Source organism: Tursiops truncatus, chromosome 2, assembly GCF_011762595.2.
Source record: "Tursiops truncatus isolate mTurTru1 chromosome 2, mTurTru1.mat.Y, whole genome shotgun sequence".
Taxonomy (NCBI): domain Eukaryota; kingdom Metazoa; phylum Chordata; class Mammalia; order Artiodactyla; family Delphinidae; genus Tursiops; species Tursiops truncatus.
The window spans coordinates 11184127-11204038 of record NC_047035.1 but is presented as its reverse complement, the minus strand read 5'-3'; the positions used below and the strand labels follow the sequence as shown (position 1 = coordinate 11204038).

General features: G+C 40.2%; 1 protein-coding gene across 3 annotated transcripts in view; it reads left to right on the top strand.

Annotated features, from left to right (window-relative positions):
• The window catches only part of UNC79 (unc-79 homolog, NALCN channel complex subunit), a 201812-nt gene that overhangs the window by 43548 nt on the left and 138352 nt on the right, over window positions 1-19912 (top strand). For all 3 annotated transcript variants that reach the window (XM_033850688.2, XM_073800093.1, XM_073800094.1), the window contains exons 6-10: window positions 5303-5391; window positions 6009-6049; window positions 8215-8243; window positions 13711-13940; window positions 16285-16456. In XM_033850688.2, the coding sequence (XP_033706579.2) occupies window positions 5303-5391; window positions 6009-6049; window positions 8215-8243; window positions 13711-13940; window positions 16285-16456 (561 nt within the window). The remainder of the gene's footprint in view (window positions 1-5302; window positions 5392-6008; window positions 6050-8214; window positions 8244-13710; window positions 13941-16284; window positions 16457-19912) is intronic.

Sequence of the window (19912 nt, the reverse complement as noted above, 5' to 3'; positions counted from 1 at the left end):
ATTAGAGTTCAAGTTGCTTTTTAGAACCTATTGTCAAGGAAGTTTGCCTCTCTTGTTCTATAGAGAGGTAGATTGTAAAGATTATCAAATAATAGAAAAATAATACTCTAATTTTTAGAAACAGAGTAGAAGAGGTAAAATGAGATATAAAAAATATAAATGGAACCAAAAAGAACTCTAAATGGAATAAAACATGTATTTCATATACCAAAAGTGGCACAGGAGTGCCAGTTATCACATTGTCATCTAGATATATCTTACCAACAAAGGACATCCTTATATTATTATGCTTGATCTCTGCTTTTGATGAAAGTAAATTGAATGAATTTATGCTGAGAAAGAGCAGGTGAGGGTAACCCACCAATGGAAGCTTAGTCCTCTCCCATTCTACGATGTGTACTCTTCCTCTGAACTTCCATAAACATTTGGGGTTCAAAGGTACTTTTCTTTGGTGTGAGGACATTTTGAGCTAAACACAAGTGAGTTCATATAGTATTCAGCTTAATTCTTCACAGTGGTGAGACTTTCACAATTCCCGTAGTTTCTATATCTGTCCTTTCCTCTTTCTGCCTAAGTTACAGTGCCCTCTTTTCGTTCACCCAGACATCAACAGAAAGGAGGTACTGAAAATCTGTTTAATTTTTCCAGTTATTTTTTCCTTGATTTTATGTCAGACTGCATTCTCGGGAGTCCTCTGACTTCCTGATTAGTAATGGTTTTTGGCTTCCTTCCCGCAGAAGTCATCATGAATTAGAAATTCTCCCTCTCTTTAGGCCCAGTCTACTCCTCTGGCCTGGCCTCACTTTTCTCACAGGCCATTCCCTATAGCCAGTCCTCCAGGATAAGCCAAACCATCCCACTTTCTGTCATTTTTTAATTGAGGTAAAATTCACATAACATAAAACTAACCATTTTAGAGTGGACAGTTCAGTGGCATTTATCACAGTCACAATGTTGTACAACCACTACCTCTATCTAGTTCCTAAACGTTTTTCTCACCCCCCCAAATTTTACTTTCTCAATCCCAGTTTTCTTAAAGGGCTTCCTTTTACATTTTCACTCTATGCTTCCCAGAAAGGGAATATTCTTGTTGTCATTTCCTGTGCAGAGGCTGTTTTTGCATGACCACCGGTCTGGCTCAGGGTTATTCTTTCTTTACAATATGAGCACTCCACAAACCCACAGAGATATGAGCATATGACATGTAAATCAAGGGTACCCAACATCCAGATGCTTACAGAATAATGTTAAATGAAAAAGAAATTATGAAGTGTACAGTATGATGCAAATGTAGTTTAAAAATCACATATATGAATTTTATATTCATCTTCATAATGAACACCAACCAGTAATTCTCATCAAAATATTACCAGTGATTGCATTGAGATGGAGGGTTAATGAGTTATTTAAATTTTCTTCTTTCCTTTTCTTCATTATCTGAAGCCTTTACCTTGGGCATGTATTATATTTATAGATAGAAAATAACTATTTTTAAATGTAACAGTCAGATGTGAACATATTAATGTGGATGTAAACTGACCTGTTCAGTGCGGAACAGGATTGACACTCCTAGCCACAAATCTGAAGGGTCATGTTAATTCATTTAACATGTCAGAGGTCAACTAGCTAACCTCTAATGACTCTTTACAGTTCTAACATCCTAGGAGTTTTTACTTTGGAATGGAATGAAAAAATATCTTTACCTGACAGAGGTATCAATGACTCATTAGAAATGAGAGTAAAGTACCTATGCTGAAGAAGAGGTCTACATGGAGTGCATGGGAAAAACTCAGGGAAAATGGATTTATTTTCACAAAAAGCCTAATATCTCCATAATAGTGAGTTATACCTCTAGGCAGTAATGAACCAAACTTGGGTCTGCTCGCCTGTGTGCAGTAAAGCCAGTCTACTGATACCGGCTGGTGGTGAAGGAAAGCACAGCATTTATTGTAAGGCGCCATACAAGTAGTCTGGGACGGCTAGTGCTGAAAACACCGTGACTCTCTGGTGGGTTTCAGCAAAGCATTTATAAAGGCCAGGTGGGGGCAGGGGGGAGGGGTCGCAGGGTCTGTGATCAGCTCGTGCACAGTTCTCCAATTGGTTGATGGTGAGGTAACACGGTGATGTCACAGGGGTTAACATTATCAGTCCTTAGGTGCCAGTAGGTCTGGGGGCTACAAAGTGCTCGTGATCATGAAGTAGTTAATTTCTTCCATTTAGTGGTGGTTTTAGAATCTGTAAAACAACTCGGGAAATGTTCATCAGATACTGTTATATAACTAGGTATTTCGGAGAGGAGCTACAGCAGAGGATATGGGGGAAGGGTCTGTCTCGGGAAGGCCCCATAAGGTCCAAAGTACTTTTAAGGCAAGAGCCAAAAGTTATGATAGGATCCTAAAATGAAAGTATGTTGGAAATTATAGTTCATTATATCCCACTCTGTTTTTTGGTTTTACTTGGTCCTATTTGAAAATCACTTTATGAAATACTTGAATCCCAGATAATTAGCTAACACAGGAGTCAGCAAACTATGGCTGCAGTTAAATATGGCCTGCTGCCTGTTTTTGCAAGTAAAGTTTTATTGGAACACAGCTGTGCTCTTTTGCTTACGTATTGTCTCTGGCTGCTTTTATGCTGCAACAGCAGAGCTGAGTAGTTGTGACAGAGAACTTATGCCCCACGAAGCCTGAAATATTTACTTCCTGGCCATTTACAGAAAGTTTGCCAATCCCTGATTTAACACACCACAAAGTAGTTATTCACTGTATCAAAGGAAGCATGAAAGTTACCTAAGGAAAATTTTCACACTGGGCCTTTAGCACCAGGGAATATATAATTTACAGATTTTGATGGTATAATTATTTAAGTTTAGGAATTCTAACTCTTACTTCCCCAACCATTGAAACTCCTAAGGGTTTTAACTTTAAATGACAGGCTGCTTGGGTCATAAGTTCAGTTCATTTATCCCCTTCAAATCATTAAAAAAAAAAAAAAAGCCTAAAGAAAAGGCAGAGTGAAGTTCTAGAAGAATTTGTGTACTAGGCATGTTAACTGCATACTCAGCTGTAGCATAGATTGATTACTTCTTGAAGGGCAGGAACAGAATTCAAAATGACTTTGAGACTTCCCTGGTGACGCAGTGGTTAAGAATCCACCTGCCAATGCAGGAGACGCAGGTTTGAGCCCTGGTCCAGGAAGATCCCACATGCCATGGAGCAACTAAGCCCGTGTGCCACAACTACTGAGCCTGAGCTATAAAGCCTGTGAGCCACAACTGCTGAGCCAGTGCTCCACAACTATTGAAGCCTGTGTGCCTAGAGCCTGTGCTCTGCAATAAGATAAGCCACTGCAATGAGAAGGCCGTGCACCGCAACGAAAAGTAGCCCCCACTCACCGTAACTAGAAAAGCCTGCGTGCAGCAACAAAGACCCAATGCAGCCAAAAATAAAATAAATAAATGTTTATTTTTAAAAAAAGGACAACTTTGGTGGGACTTCCCTGGTGACGCAGTGGTTAAGAATCCACCTGCCAATGCAGGGAACACGGGTTCGAGCCCTGGTCCAGGAAGATCCCACATGCTGCAGAGCAACTAAGCCCATGCGCCACAACTACTGAGCCTGTGCTCTAGAGCCCACGAGCCACAACTACTGAGCCCACATGCCACAACTACTGAAGCCTGCGCACCTAGAGCCCATGCTCCACAACAAGAGAAGCCACTGCTATGAGAAGCCCGAGCACCACAACAAAGAGTAACCCCTGCTCGCCACAACTAGAGAAAGCCCGAGCGCAGCAACGAAGACCAGCACAGCCAAAAAAAAAAAAAAAAGAGTTCAGTAAGTCATAGACATTTAAACCAATGCAAAGTACAAAATTCAGTTTTTACTAGTCATTGAATGTTTTGTCCATTTGATTTAAAACATCCAGATACTTGAAATATCCTAATGATCAATTTAAGATTAATACTTTAATCTCTGTACTTACACTAATGAAAATAGGCATAAATAACTCAAAATTGAACAGAGCACTACAGGGTTAAACAAACTACAGTTCATATGTGGAAGAAAAAAAACTACCTGAAGTTGAAAGTTGGATATATAGAACTTATTCCAGAGTAAGAAAAGTGAATCACTCAATGTTAGATTTAATGCTAAGTTTTCTGAATGAGGTCTATCTTGAGAAGCAAAATTCTCTACTGCCAGCATTTCGGTAACAGTTATGATTTTTAAATCTTAATAATACATTTTCCTTTTCCCAAAGAGAGATTACTGTGTTTACTGAATTAAAGAAGGAGTTACTATATGAGTAATACAGAAGCAATTTGAACAGCCACAGAACAGGATGATTTTTTTGTTGTTGTTGTTTTTTGTTTTGGGTCTTCGTTGCTGCACATGGGCTTTCTCTAGTTGCGGTGAGCCGGGGCTACTCTTCGTTGCGGTGCGCGGGCTTCTCATTGTCGTGGCTTCTCGTTGCGGAGCATGGGCTCTAGGCGCACAGGCTTCAGTAGTTGTGGCACATGGGCTCAGTAGTTGTGGTTCGTGGGCTCTACAGTGCAGGCTCAGTAGTTGTGGAGCACGGGCTTAGTTGCTCCGCAGCATGTGGGATCTTCCCGGGCCAGGGCACGAACCTGTGTCCCCTGCATTGGCAGGTGGATTCTTAACCATTGAGCCACCAGGGAAACCCACAAGATGATTTTTTATCTTTATAGAATGAGGGTGGATTTCTTTTTTAAAAAAAATTAATTAATTAATTTTTGGCTGCGTTGGGTCTTCGTTGCTGTGCGCGGGCTTTCTCTAGTTGTGGTGAGTGGGGGCTACTATTCGTTGCGGTGCGCAGGCTTCTCATTGCGGTGGCTTCTCTTGTTGTGGAGCAAGGGCTCTAGGTGCACAGGCTTCAGTAGTTGTGGCTCAGTATCTGCAGCTCACGGGCTTTAGAGTGCAGGCTCAGTAGTTGTGGTGCACGGGCTTAGTTGCTCCGTGGCATGTGGGATCCTCCCAGACCAGGGCTTGAACTCGTGTCCTCTGCATTGGCAGGCAGATTCTTAACCACTGCGCCACCAGGGAAGTCCAGAGGGTGGATTTCTTGACACTATTTGTGACTTGAATTGCAAATAACAGGAGAAGTGAAAAACCACAGCAGCCACATTTAAACCTCCAATGTGGGAAAACAGTTATAGGTTGAATGGGTTTTACTGAAAATATTTATTCTGCTTTGCTTTCGAAAATCTATTATCGAAACATTTGTGCGCTTGATATAGGGAACGTGATAAACAGGAGAGTTCATTCTGTCTTTTCATGTGTTTCAGATGTGTATAGACCCCTCCCTGTCTGTAGCTTTGGGTGATAAACCACCCCCATTGTATCTCTGTGAAGAATGCAGCCAGAGGATTGCAGGGTAGGTATAAGAAAAGGAAATAGGGCTACAATGAGAAGAGAAGAATAATCACTTCGACTTAAATTGGTTGTTACCTTCATTTTCCACTAGCCTCTCTGTTTTTTAAAGGTTAGTTTGTCAGATATTTAATATATATCAAACTTTCATTTGAAAAGATTTCAGCTCTGAAAAATTGCAGTATTTCTCTCCATGTGACAAGAGAAAGCAATTCCACTTAATAAAGCAGCTCCACTCTTCAATTGACCCTGTGAAAAAGGCCGCAGAGAAAAAGAAAAGAAAGCTGTGGTTTTCAAACATGACATAAAATTCATATGGGTTTTCTATGCTTGTTCGTTTCACAGAATCACACTCAGCTTTGTACAAATCATGCTGTATTTTGGTTGACTTAATTAGCATCTGGAAAGTATCATTTAAAGATAACTGAATATGATGAAATGCCTATAATTTATAATTTAGATGGAATGCATTAGACATTTAAAAAGTTTATTATGATAGTGCTCTTAATTACACATCCTTTATATTAAAAGCCTTTTAGCAATAGCGTGCAGCTTATAAGCATTCATGTGGAAGGGTAACATTGCAACAAAGTTCAAAATGAATTCTGTTTTTCTTTATAGGGACCACAGTGAATGGTTGATTGACGTTCTTCTGCCACAAGGTATGGCTTACTTCAGAAGGGATGAATAATGAGTAATCATGACTAATGGCACCGTTGATTTTTCTCCTTTTGTACTGTTTTATTTTACAAAGACAGCAACCAAAGTATTACTTTCTGTGCATATTCACTGATAAGAAGCATGATATCAATGTCTTGCTTGTAATATACCCACACATTTAATAATGAGGGAAGAGGTATCATCTCCACCACAATTAGAGGTAGGTGTTGGAATTAGGATTCTGTATGACCAAAGCTGGATTCTGCCTTAAGGGGTTTTCTGTGTATATAACAGGTGTTGCCTGCAAGTTTGCTGTGCAAGTCAGAAAGGAAATAAGGAACATCAGTGAGAAGAGCATAAATAATGGGTCTTTCTCTTGCCACGGTTACCAGCTCTGTGTTTTTAGGGAAAATTATTTAATCGCTCTGAGAGTCAGTTTCCCCTTCAGTAAAATGGGGATAAATATATCTGAGCCATCTCAGTCAAAAGACGAGATTGTAATGCTTGCAGTTTGCTAGAGTTCTGAAAGCTGTGCCTGATAAGTTGGCAGGTTGCAGACAGAGTGTTTCCCTACACATGGGGAGGCAGGTATTCCAGCCACCTAATTGCAGGATGAAATGACCAGGAAAAATACTTAGCAGAGGAAAGATGAAAAGTGGAAAAAGCTGGGGGCATACTGAGCACAGATCAGGCACCCAGGAAGAACTTGATCTATAACTTCAGAGGTAGATAATAAAAGAATTTTTATGAAAGGCCTCACTTAAAAAGAAATGTAAAAACCTCATGTTAACTAAATTCGGTAAACACTTTTTTCAAAATTTAAGGTCTTTGCCTGATGATAATTACACTCCTTCTTTGTAGTCTAACTCTTAATATTAGGTTATCTCAACCTGAAGAAATAAATTGTTTAGTGAGTGCTCTGCATCTGTAAAATGGGTCAATAATGTCAGCCTCTATATCCTTTAAAGAGACATTTAAAAATTTTATATAAGAATATCTGTAAAAAGATTTGGGCTTACATGGGTAAAGGTAACCTTTTTTTCCCCTTAAATTAGTGAACTTCCAGTGCTCCGAGGTAAAACCCATAGTCAGGTTCTAAACTATGTTTTAAATTTCAGATATGTTGCTGAATTCTGGCCATGATCTGCAGATGATATTCATCTGTGGAAGAAAACCGATAATAACTTTTCATTATTTATCCAGAGATGTGACCCATTAACCTCGGGTTAAGATAGACTCCAAGATATCAAACTGTTAAATAACCATTAATTATACAAAATCAGTTTTAACAACTGAGTTGTTAATTTCATTGATTTGACATCCGCTAATTCATAATTTCCAGACAGAGTTTGGGAGACATTTATCTTTGATCTTTTTAATAAATTGTGACATCGGCATTTAAGTCTATTTTTTGAGCACTTACTATTTCATGGGAAATGTTAACAGATTCTTGGAAAAATTATTTTCAATTACACCCAAGCATCAGTTTTCATGGAAATAATTGGTATGCCCACTAAAAAGAGTTTTTATCCATTTATTAAAATCAATCCTGAAGTACTAAAGTAATTTGACAGCTTTACTCCAGCTGGCCAATCCATGGGTTTGAAATTGCTTTCTCTTAAATAAGCCTGCAGCTGGTTTTGCACTAGTTAAGGACTGATGTAAGTTGATAGTTTGAGTCTAATTCATCCAAGTTATTAAGTTTTTTTCTATAGTTCTGATATAGCAAATCATCTCCATGGTGAAACTCTAAGCATATCACATCAACTCAGTGTCACAGCATAATGGAAGAACAGTAGACAGGGAGTCCATTGTACCATTGATGGCCTGTGTGACTCTGAAGAAGCCATGTAACCCTCAATTTTGTTCTCTGTCAAATGAGGGGGTGAGGTTAAAGTTATTTGATCTGAATTCTAAGTCATGTCTGAGAAGATTGAATTATTTCTAAGGATAGGTGAAAATATTTGCAGCCTCATTAAACATACCACAGGTATTTTTAACCTCATTAAACATAACTAGATGACAGTTTATGAGAGGAGGGAGAAGCTGTTTTGGCCAAATCTGGAGGTTGTGTTACTAAGCTTGTTTTTTGCTCACCTTGGTGGCTGCCCTTATTTAAAACGGGCTCTCTTTCTTTGTTGATATTTTGTGTACCTTCCCCTTACAGCTGAAATATCTGCTATATGTCAGAAGAAGGTAAGAGCAAACCATCTGTGTGGTGGGGCATGATTTGCTGTGTTTGTATGTAAATTCATTCATTGACATCTGCCTCATTTCTGCACCATGGTTTCCCAGTGTGTACATGTCACTGTATTTGTGAAGGGGGAAAGGAAATAATTCAGCATGCAAGATTGCTGTGTCTGGATGGTCCCTATTTACATTTCTGCTTTTGCTTACCCATCTATGCACAGTGTTTCTGAAAAGTAATCTGAAATAAAAGCATATGTGTAACTCTGGGATAGAAGTCTAAATACAAAAAGGTTTGAGTGACAATGCAATACATGCAACTTAACTTTGGTAAAGGATGATCGTGTTTGCTAAAAGTCTTTATTGTTTGGAAGTGGAATGCAAATAGTCCAATATATGTGTGTCAGAAACATACCCAGACCAAGTATATATGGAAAATATTAATTTATATGTAAGTTGAATGATATCTCTAGTTAACAATTCCACTTTTGAATAGCCACTGTTCATGACAGTTTCCCTAAGCCATTTCCATCTTCTTTTCTTGCTCCAGTTGCTGAAAAGTACAAGAGAAGGTAGTATGGTGTGATACAAAGAACTTTGCACTAGTTGGTTGTGATACTTGGGTTCTGGTCGGCTCTATTCCCACCTAGCTATGAGACTATGTACAAGTCATTTATGCTTTTTGGGAGCTGTTTATGAGTGGATACCTTTAGAGGGCTGTTTCAGTTATCTATTGCCACCTAATAAACCATCCTAAAATGTACTGGCTTATAACAACAAACATTTGTTTGATCACGATGCTGTGGATCGGCAGTTTTGCCTATGCTCGCCTGGGTAGTTCTCTTGATAAACTCCTCTAGGCTCACTCATGTATTGATAATTGCAATCAGTTAGTGGGTTTGCTGGCAACTGGTTGGTCCCAGATGACTTTACTCCCATGTCTGGGGCCTCAGCTGGGATGGCTGGAATGGTTGGGATGACAGGGGTGTCTGGCCCTCCCTCTTTCCATTAGGTGTCTCATCTTCCAGGAGGCTAGGCTGGATTTGTTCACAAGATATCAGTGTTCTGAGAAAACGAGAGAGGAGGTTGCAAGGCCTTTTGAACCTGAAGCTCAGTAGTCACACAGCATCACTTCTTTTTTTTTTTTTTTTTTTTTACAATGTTAAATGTTATGTTTTATCACATTTACGATGCTGTGTTTCCAAGCATTATACTATAGAAAGAAGAACACTCATTACTAATTTCTAAATCATAGTTTGTATCGTATACCTTTTATTCTAACACAGCATCGCTTCTGCTGCATTCCATTGGCCAAAGCAAGTCCAAAGGACAGCTCAGTTTCAAGGAGTGGGGAAATAGACTCCTCCTCTTTATAGAAGGAGCAGCAAGAATTTTGTGGTCATATTTAATGTACCACAATCTACCCTCTGGGCATCATTACTTACATTCTTTCCGTGTACCAAATACTCTCAGCACCTTATAAGACTTCCAAAAGTCTTACCCATTTATGGCTTCAGGCTTAAAGTCCATTGTCTTATGATCTGCATCTGGTCTGGTCACTGATGAAACCCCTCGGGTATGAATTTTCTTGAACCAGAGACCTGTGAACTAAAAAGGCAAGTTACATACCCAACACAAAATGCGAGACAGGGATTGGATAACAGCAATAGACCTCTGTTCAGAAAGAGGAAGGGGAAGCAGGTAGCTGTTACTAGTCAATAGCAGCTCTAGCCAGGAACATGTCAACAGTTCCTCTGTCTTTAAGGAATAGCAAATATGCCTTGATTAGGATCTGATTTTGCTTCCTGGGAATAGTTTCCTAAGTCATTTCTTTCCTGGGATCTTTGCTCCACTCTTTAAGACATCTTTCCTTTATAATAAGAAATGGCCCATGTTGCAGCTGAGTAACCCTCTCAGTCTGCTTCCTGTATGTAGAAGTTGGGGTTCCATAGTCCTCTTTTCGTGTTGAACTGTGTCTGTCCCATTTGGTCTGCTGGTGGTACTTTTGCTAGTATGCCTCTCTTTAAAACTTTGTGGATTTTCAATGAATCTAATTGGGGTTCAGTGCTGTCAAAGGCACATCTATAATTCTTTTTGAGTATAGAAATGCCTTCTATACTTTGGGCATTTCAGCCCTTAACAATAATTATTAGAAGCCCTGTTCTAGCTGGAAGGCTCAACTGGGCATCGCCTTATATAGCTTTCTGAAGTTTTAACAAGGGATCATATAGTCATTCAGCATACTTTTGATTTCATTTTTATTCCGAGGCTATTTCCTACTTTGAGAATCTTTTACAAGCTGGAGAGACTAGGATGAGAAAGAGTTTTATTTCTAAATTGGCATTTCCTGGCTCTGGTGGTATACGTAACATACTTGACACCCAGGGTGGATCATTTTTTAATACTCCCCTCCTTTATATGACAAAATTATTTTCAGTAATAAAGTTAAAATTAGCACATTTTTATTACTTATCCTTTAATAAATGTTGTGTTTTATATGAAAGTTAATTTGGAGAACTTTCCTTAAGTTCCTAATAGATCAGAATTGTTTGAGCTTGCTTTGGGCAAAGTTTGTGTCTTTCAATACTATATATTCAGTACTACATATTCCTACATTTGAATAGTAGGTTTGAGATAAACATCAAGATTGTATCAAATACAACATTGTAAATCAGCTATACTTCAGTAAAAAAATAAATTAAAAAACTGTATCAAATAAGCATCGAGAGACAGATGCTTTATTTCAATTCTGCTGTTCTGTGAGACCACTTGGAATTATTTATTTATATTTAAAATTCAAAGCAATGAAACAGAGTGGCTAGAGCGAACCTTTGAAAACATGCCCAGCTGAATCTGAACCTAAGGGAAATCTCTCTAATTTACTTTTGAAATTGAATGCATGTAGCTGAGTCCACAGGGTTTAGGACTGATTGTGGCTTGGAAATATATTATTAAAACTTAGTAGGAACCACAGCAACTGTTTAGAACTTTGACCAACCAAAGGTTATTTAGGGGCAAAGTATTTTATTGCTGATATTATTTAGAATTGATGGCACATGGGGATAAGGCAGGTTGACTTTTAGTTGATATTCCAGATACTAACATACACAGTATGTCCAGATACTACCTAAGATATCACTCAAAATGTAGCAGCATGAAACAACAACTATTTAATTATGCTTACAGATTCTGAGGGTCAGGGATTTGGACAGGACACAGTCCACAGCCTATCTCTGCTTGATGATGTTTGGGGCCTCATCTGGGAAGACTAACTTGACTAGTTAGGGGCTGGAATTACCTAGAGACATCTAGATCATATGTTTGGGCTCTGGGATGGGGTGACTTGAAGGCTGGGCTTAGAGTAGAGACTTACACATTGCCTCTCCATGTGCCTTGACCATGGCACAGTTCTAAGAGTATCCTGATGAGGAAGCTTCTGAAGAGAGAATATTCTAAGACAGCAAGTTGGAAGCTGCATGTCCTTTTAGAATTTGCCTTGGGAGTCCTGTGAGTATCACTTCTGCCGTGCTCTGTTGGTTGAAGCAGCCACAGCCCATCCAGATTCAAGGCTCATGAAAGCATATCTGAGGAACTAAACCAAAAGAGCCTCACCCACAGCTGGACTTAATTTAGACAAGAAGACCTTGGACCTCCAGCCAGGAATTTGCATGTGGGAAGAATGTAAATAATTTGTGACCAGAAAATAGGATTGGAAATTGTAGGCCTTAAATGTTGGGACTTTATTATAGCTAATAACTACCCACTAAACCCATATCCACATCCTATTGTTTATGTAACAGTGGGAATCCCAGAGGAACAAAGACTAACTATAACTGGAAGGAAGAAATAAACACTAACAATGTACTCCGATATAACCCACCCTGCTAGTGATGTGGTTGGGTTTGGTTTGGTTTGGTTTGGAGAAGCCCCAAACCAGTAAGGATTCATGTGCTTCCAGAATGAAATTTAGTAAGTGAAAGAGAAAGAAAAGGCACAAAGCAGGAAAGACACCTCACTTGGAGAAGTCAGGGCTGACTTGGATGCTGAAGAAGACCTGGGCTTCAGATGCAGAGGCAGCACACTGTATTTTAACAAATAATTTTTAAAAACTTGTTAATAAAAGGGAAAAAAGATCATAAAAAATTTAAACTTGCTTTTATGATTTATTGACCTGGGTCCTGTTCAGAAAATGAGATTTCCTAGCACTCGTATCCAAAGCCTTGTGCTAAAATCGAAGTGGAACAAGCCTTACTTTGAAATGGTTGTTCCGATAGGCAATTCAATACATTGTCAATGTTTGGATATAGGTTTTGTACTTGCCTTTTTCCTTCTTCTGTCTCTGCACTTCGCAAGATATCTGTCATGGAAGGTTTTCAGTCTCCCTCAAGCCCTGAGTTCATAATGGCTTAGGATATTATTTCCCCTATTATATTCCATCTTTTAAAAAATTTTATTGGATTATAGTTGATTTACAATGTTGTGTTAGTTTCAGATGTACAGCAAAGTGATTCAGTTATACATATACATATAGTCATTCTTTTTCAGTGTGTTCCATCTTAATAAGCTCTATTGAAAGACTGAAATGCTCTCTTGACACAAGACATTGATTATGTGGTGGTGACATCTCTAAAAGGCTTGGGCACAGTTTTGTGCAGAGGTCAGGGATATTTCCTGATTGCTCCTCAAATTGCATTATGTGGGCGCTGCCTTTCTCCCCTGCTTCTTGTCAGGGCAGCTCTGATAATAACCCCCCCGAGCTTCAGAATCTCTCTTATACTGCACCACTTTTCTCACTTCATCTGTTGACTCCTTTCCTCTAGTTGATGTCAGCCGCTGAGTCTGTGAATGCTTCTTGCTGTGTTTTGATGTTCCTGTGGTGTCCACTGACATATTCTTTAGGTCTTGATAGAAAGAGTGCTGGTGGGGATGGACAGGCCAGCTTTGGGGTCATCAGCTCGGTGCAGCACAGCTCCCTGCCTGTCCTTGAACGCACCAAGGACAGATGAGCTGCAGTGGAAATCGGCCCTTTAGGTGGTGGATAAAATAATTTTGAAAGTTTATTTTAAGGGTTAAAATTGTTTGTTTCCGACTCTCATGTGCTGTGATGCACTGTCTCTGGACCACAGTTTTAATTTTTTTTCATATTTCTGCTGAAAACTCTTGAAATGCTAACTTGAAATAATCCAGGAAGACCCCCATGCCTCATGGCTGAGGTCACTTTACAGAGGACTTTTCAACAGTTTCACTCATATTTAGAACGTTTCTACCACTCACACTAATAGAAACCACTTCTCACCTTTATTTTTAACTATAGCTGAAATCTCACTGGTTAGAGATGACCTGCATTTTGGAAACTAGTGGCACTTCAGAAATGCGCTGCCACTTCCAGTGGCCCTTTAAGTTTCCATTTGTTCCAATTAGTAGCCAAATTTACCTCAGTGGTGACTTTTAATTGATTTCACTCTTTTTCTTCTAGAACTGCAGTTCCCACGTTAGAAGAGCTGTTGTCACCTGCTTTTCAGCAGGGTGTTGTGGTCGTCACGGAAACAGGCCTGTTCGGTACTGCAAAAGATGCCACTCAAATCATCACAGTAACGAACTGGGAGCTGCCTCGGAGACCCACCTCTATCAGACCTCCCCTCCACCCATCAACACTCGAGAATGTGGTGCCGAGGAACTTGTCTGCGCCGTGGAGGCGGTGATTAGGTAACAGCTTCATTAGAAACTTACCCTGAAAACACTGCCTTTGCTTTGAGCCACCCTGTTCACATTGAGATGTGCAAATTTATTTATTTATTTTTATTTTTAAAATTATTTATTTATTATTTATTTTTGGCTGCATTGGTCTTTGCTACTGCACGCGGGCTTTCTCTAGTTGCGGCGAGCAGGGGCTACTCTTCGTTGCGGTGTGCGGGCTTCTCACTGCGGTGGCTTCTCTTGTTGTGGAGCACGGGCTCTAGGCACGTGGGCTTCAGTAGTTGTGGCACGCAGGCTCTAGAGCGCAGGCTCGGTAGTTGTGGCACACGGGCTCAGTGGCTCTGTGGCATGTGGAATTTTCCCGGACCAGGGCTCGAACCCACATCCCCTGCATTGGCAGGCGGATTCTTAACTAGTGCGCCACCAGGGAAGTCCGAGATGTGCAAATTTAATTCAACTTCAAGTGCCCTCAGCCGGGCAGCTCAACTTCCACAATGTTGCAGTGACGATGTTTTAATTCATTCATTCAACAAATATTTTTATCTAATGCCAGTTATGTGCCAGGCATGTATCAGACACTTGGAAGACAGAAGAGAGTAAAATGTAACCTCTGCTTTCAAGTTACCCATGTAGGGACTATAAAAACAGAAGAACGAAATTGCAATCCAGTGTGGTGAGCACAATGACAACACAGAGTAGGGGGTCTTAGGGGAATGAAGTGGAGGCGCCAGTCAGAGTGAGAGGTGGGAATAAGGCTGTCCCAGACCTGACTGATAGCAGTGAAGGATGGGAGAGCTCTAGATAATTTGGTCCTGGAGTAAACCAGAAGACTGTGGAGTAAGGCAGGGGCCTGATCCTGCAGGCTTCTGGCTTTTTCTCCTTCTGTCACACACAAAAAAGGAAGCTTTAGAAGTGATAACCTCTAGATTTGTTCTCTTTTTGTATAATATTCACTGAGGCAAGATTTTTAAAAATTAAGAAAAAATATTAGAATGCAAGTTTTTTTTAGATGTTGGGGGTAGGAGTTTATTAATTAATTTATTTTTGCTGTGTTGGGTCTTCGTTTCTGTGCGAGGGCTTTCTCTAGTTGTGGCAAGCGGGGGCCACTCTTCATTGTGGTGCGCGGGCCTCTCACTATCGCGGCCTCTCTTGTTGCGGAGCACAGGCTCCAGATGCGCAGGCTCAGTACTTGTGGCTCACGGGCCTAGTTGCTCCACGGCATGTGGGATCCTCCCGGACCAGGGCTCGAACCCGTGTCCCCTGCATTAGCAGGCAGATTCTCAACCACTGCACCACCAGGGAAGCCCCAGAATGCAAATTTTAAAGCTAGAGACTAAGTCTTCTGTTTCTCTTATCCCAGTGGCTGATACATGTAGAAGTGCAATAAATGTTTGCTAAATAAAACATTACAGAAAGTTTGGAAATAGAAAAAAAAATCAACCATACAGCTGTCATCATCATCACTTTTGCACATGTTCTTCTAGGTTTATTCAAATGCATATTTTATTTATATAACTGTAATCACAGTGTATCCACATTCTTTTTGATGTAACCTTATACCATTAGCTCTTTTCCATGTTGTGTAGTTTCCACATTTATCCTTTTTAGTGCCTACATAATATTTATCTAGATTATTTTCCTCCACCAGTAGATATTTCAATTTCTTCCTTTTTTTTTTTTTTTACTGTTAAAAATAACTCTGATAACTATTTTTGTGTATAGTGCTGTTTGTATATTTTTTTTCTTAGGGTAGATGACCAGATGTGGTTGACTGGGTCAAAGGATCTGAATATTTTAATGGTGCTTGATACATTACCCAACTGATTTTCAGAGAGTGTATGTGAATTTCATACATCACTGTATGAAACTGATAGTTTTTGCTAAACCCTTGCCAACATTGGGTATTATGTTTTTAAACTGTCATTTGCTTAGCAAGTGAAAAAGGAATCTTCGTTGCTCACTGTCAGGTCTTTGAATACTAGATATTAAATAGTTTTCCATCTGGGTACCAGTTCCTCAGTCTTTCCTTGTATTATGCATTTGATGTCCACACAGCTTCATATTAGATATAGGAGAAGCATTGACATATAGTGGGATGGTTGGTGAACTAGAAGCCAGAAGGCATCAGTTCTGCTTGATTCTAATTGATTGGAGGAAGTAGCCTCTTTGTGCCTCAGTCTGTTCATCTTTGAAATGGGGATGGAATAGAAAATAGTAAGGAAATTAGGCTCCTTCCAATTTAAAGGAGAGCAATGAGTAATGCTTGAGTACTCATGAAGTAATTGCTCTGAATAGGTCATAATCTCGAATGTGTTTTTTGGCAGTCTCACTTGAAATCTCTCCCCTTTGGCAGCTTGTTGAAAGAAGCCGAGTTCCATGCTGAGCAGCGGGAACATGAGCTCAATCGCCGGCGGCAGCTGGGCCTCTCCTCCTCCCACCATTCCCTGGATAACGCTGACTTTGACAACAAAGATGATGATAAACACGACCAGCGGCTACTCAGTCAATTTGGGATATGGTTCTTAGTAAGAAAAGAAGTTAACTCTTCTCTGCTTTCTTATGTTTCATTCCAACATTGCGCTGATGAGGAATTTCTTCTGTTCTTTTTAAAGAAGTAAATAGTAAATAGTGAAAAATTAAACTTAGCATAGGGACTCTATACTCTAGGACAGTGACTGCACATTGGATTTACCTGGGAAGGCTTTTAAAAAATGCCATTGCCCAGATTCCACCCCAGAATCTTGGGAACTTTTTAAAAAGCTCCCTAGTTGATTCTAATGAATAGCCAGGTGTTGAAACCTACCGTGCCAGACCCAAAACTGTTGGAAATGCACAGTTTGACAATAAACAAGTGGGAAAGTTGCTAGGGTATATTGTGAAATATTGGATTCAATATAATTTACAGATCATTCATCCGATCAACATGAAAGTTTGCTTGAAAGTTCAGTCTCTGTGGAGCTTTTTGTGTGTTTATGGCAAGTCTGCAATACAGCCAGAAAAATTATAGCCAAACCAATGCAAGGAATTTGATTGCTATTGACTGATTCAACTGCAGTATTCATTCAGGAAAGATCAAACATACAGATCCAAAGTTCCAAGCATGCTGAATTTGCCAGTTCTGCAGAAAAGCAGACTTTTGTTTTTGTCCGTTGGAGACCTGGGCTAAGTCTCCAAAGTGATACATCTCTTTTATGCTTTCACACATTTTTTTGGTTTTGTTTTGCTTTGTCTTGTTTTGCCAAATTGGAGTTTAATTGTTGATTTCGCATGTCTTGCTGCTAGAACTTATTATCTAATGACATACTGACTATTATTGTGAACTCCTGAAGGCAAAGATAGCGTTTTACTTATTTCTTATATTCCTGAACGCTACTTCAGTGCTTAATAAGAGATTATTTCAGAATGATTGAATTACTAAGTGATGAGCAGTTTTGGAAAGTCTATTTATAATATGGTGAACTGGGGGGGCTCTAAGGTTTCAGAATTATTACTGATAGGAAATTCTTGGCTAAATCTGATCATTTTAGAACTGAAATATATATAGATTATTTTTTACTGAAGATATTTATGAAATTTCACTTTGTAGACTTAACTTGTTAAAAGTATCTAGTGCAGATTATGTAACAGATTTCTTATATGGGAAAAGCTTATAGGAAGGTGCAATCTCGAGGGGAAATTCTTACAGTCCATCTCTCTCTGTAGAGAAGAACACAGTTTCCAGGCTAAGTGGTCCTCCATCAATTTAAAAACTGCCTATTTTACCCCTTCACTTTTCTGATGAGGACAGAGAAGCCCAGAGAGGCAGTTCAACTTGCCCACAGTCACTGCTAACAACCAGTTAGTAGCAGAAGGTGGTTGGGACACAGCTCTAGTCCCAAACTCTGATTGAGGGGCAGAGAGTGCCTGATTCAGCTTCTTCTGAAGGCCAGTCTTGGACTTCTTAACATACAATTCCTAATAGCCAGAAGGAAAGTGTACATTTAAAACTTTGGACAGATCGGAACCAAGATGGTGGAGTAGAAGGACGTGCTCTCACTCCCTCTTGCGAGAACACCAGAATCACAACTAGCTGCTGGACAGTCATTGAGAGGAAGACACTGGAATGCACCAAAAAAGATACCCCACATCCAAAGACAAAGGAGAAGCCACAATGAGACGGTAGGAGGGGCGCAATCACAGTAAAATCAAATCCCACAACTGCTGGGTGGGTGACTCACATACTGGAGAACACTTATACCACAGAAGTCCACCCACTGGAGTGAAGGTTGTGAGCCCCACATCAGGCTTCCCAACCTGGGGGTCCAGCAACAGAAGGAGGAATTCCTAGAGAATCAGACTGTGAAGGCTAGTGGGATTTGATTGCAGGACTTGAACAGGACTGGGGGAAACAGAGACTCCACTCTTGGAGCGCACACACAAAATAGTGTGTGCATCGGGACCCAGGGGAAGGAGCAGTGACCCCAGGGGAGACTGAACCAGACCTACCTGCTAGTGTTGGAGGGTCTCCTGCAGAGGCAGGCGGTGGCTGTGGCTCACCATGGGGACAAGGACACTGGCAGCAGAAGTTCCGGTAAGTACTCCTTGGCGTGAGCCCTCCCAGAGTCTGCCATTAACCCCACCAAAGAGCCCAGGTAGACTCCAGTGTTGGGTTGCCTCAGGCCAAACAACCAACAGGGAGGGTACCCAGCCCCACCCATCAGCAGTCAAACGGATTAAAGTTTTACTGAGCTCTGTCCAACAGAGCAACAGTCAGCTGTACCCACCACCAGTGCCTCGCATCAGGAAGCTTTCACAAGCCTCTTAGATAGCCTCATCCACCAGAGGGCAGACAGCAGAAGCAAGAACTACAATCCTGCAGTCTGTGGAACAAAAACCACATTCACAGAAAGATAGACAAGATGCAAAGGCAGAGGGCTATGTACCAGATGAAGGAACAAGATGAAACCCCAGAAAAACAACTAAATGAAGTGGAGATAGGCAACCTTTCAGAAAAAGAATTCAGAATAATGATAGTGAAGATGATCCAGGACCTCGGAAAAACAATGGAGGCAAAGATCGAGAAGATGCAAGAAATGTTTAACAGAGACCTAGAAGAATTAAAGAACAAACAAACAGAGATGAACAATACAATAACTGAAATGAAAACTACAGGAGAAGGAAGCAATAGCAGAATAACTGAGGCAGAAGAACGGATAAGTGACCTGGAAGAGAGAATGGTGGAATTCACTGCTGCGCAACAGAATAAAGAAAAAAGAATGAAAAGAAATGAAGACAGCCTAAGAGACCTCTGGGACAACATTCAATGCAGCTACATTCGCATTAAAGGGGTCCCAGAAGGAGAAGAGAGAGAGAAAGGACCCGAGAAAATATCTGAAGAGATTATAGTCGAAAACTTCCCTAACATGGGAAAGGAAATAGCCACCCAAGTCCACGAAGCACAGAGAGTGCCACACAGGATAAACCCAAGGAGAAACATGTGGAGACACAGAGTAATCAAACTGACAAAAATTAAAGACAAAGAAAAATTATTGAAAGCAGCAAGGGGAAAATGACAAATAACATACAAGGGAACTCCCATAAGGTTAACAGCTGATTTCTCAGCAGAAACTCTACAAGCCAGAAGGGAGTGGCATGATAGACTTAAAGAGTTGAAAGGGAAGACCCTACAGCCAAGATTACTCTACCCGGCAAGGATCTCACTCAGATTCGACAGAGAAATCAAAAGCTTTACAGACAAGCAAAACCTAAGAGAATTCAGCACCACAAAACCAGCTCTACAACAAATGCTAAAGGAACTTCTCTAAGTGGGAAACACAAGAGAAGAAAAGGACCTACAAAAACAAACCCAAAACAATTAAGAAAATTGTCATAGGAACATACATATCGATAATTACCTTAAATGTGAGTGGATTAAATGCTCCAACCAAAGGACACAGGCTTGCTGAATGGATACAAAAACAAGACCCATATATATGCTGTCT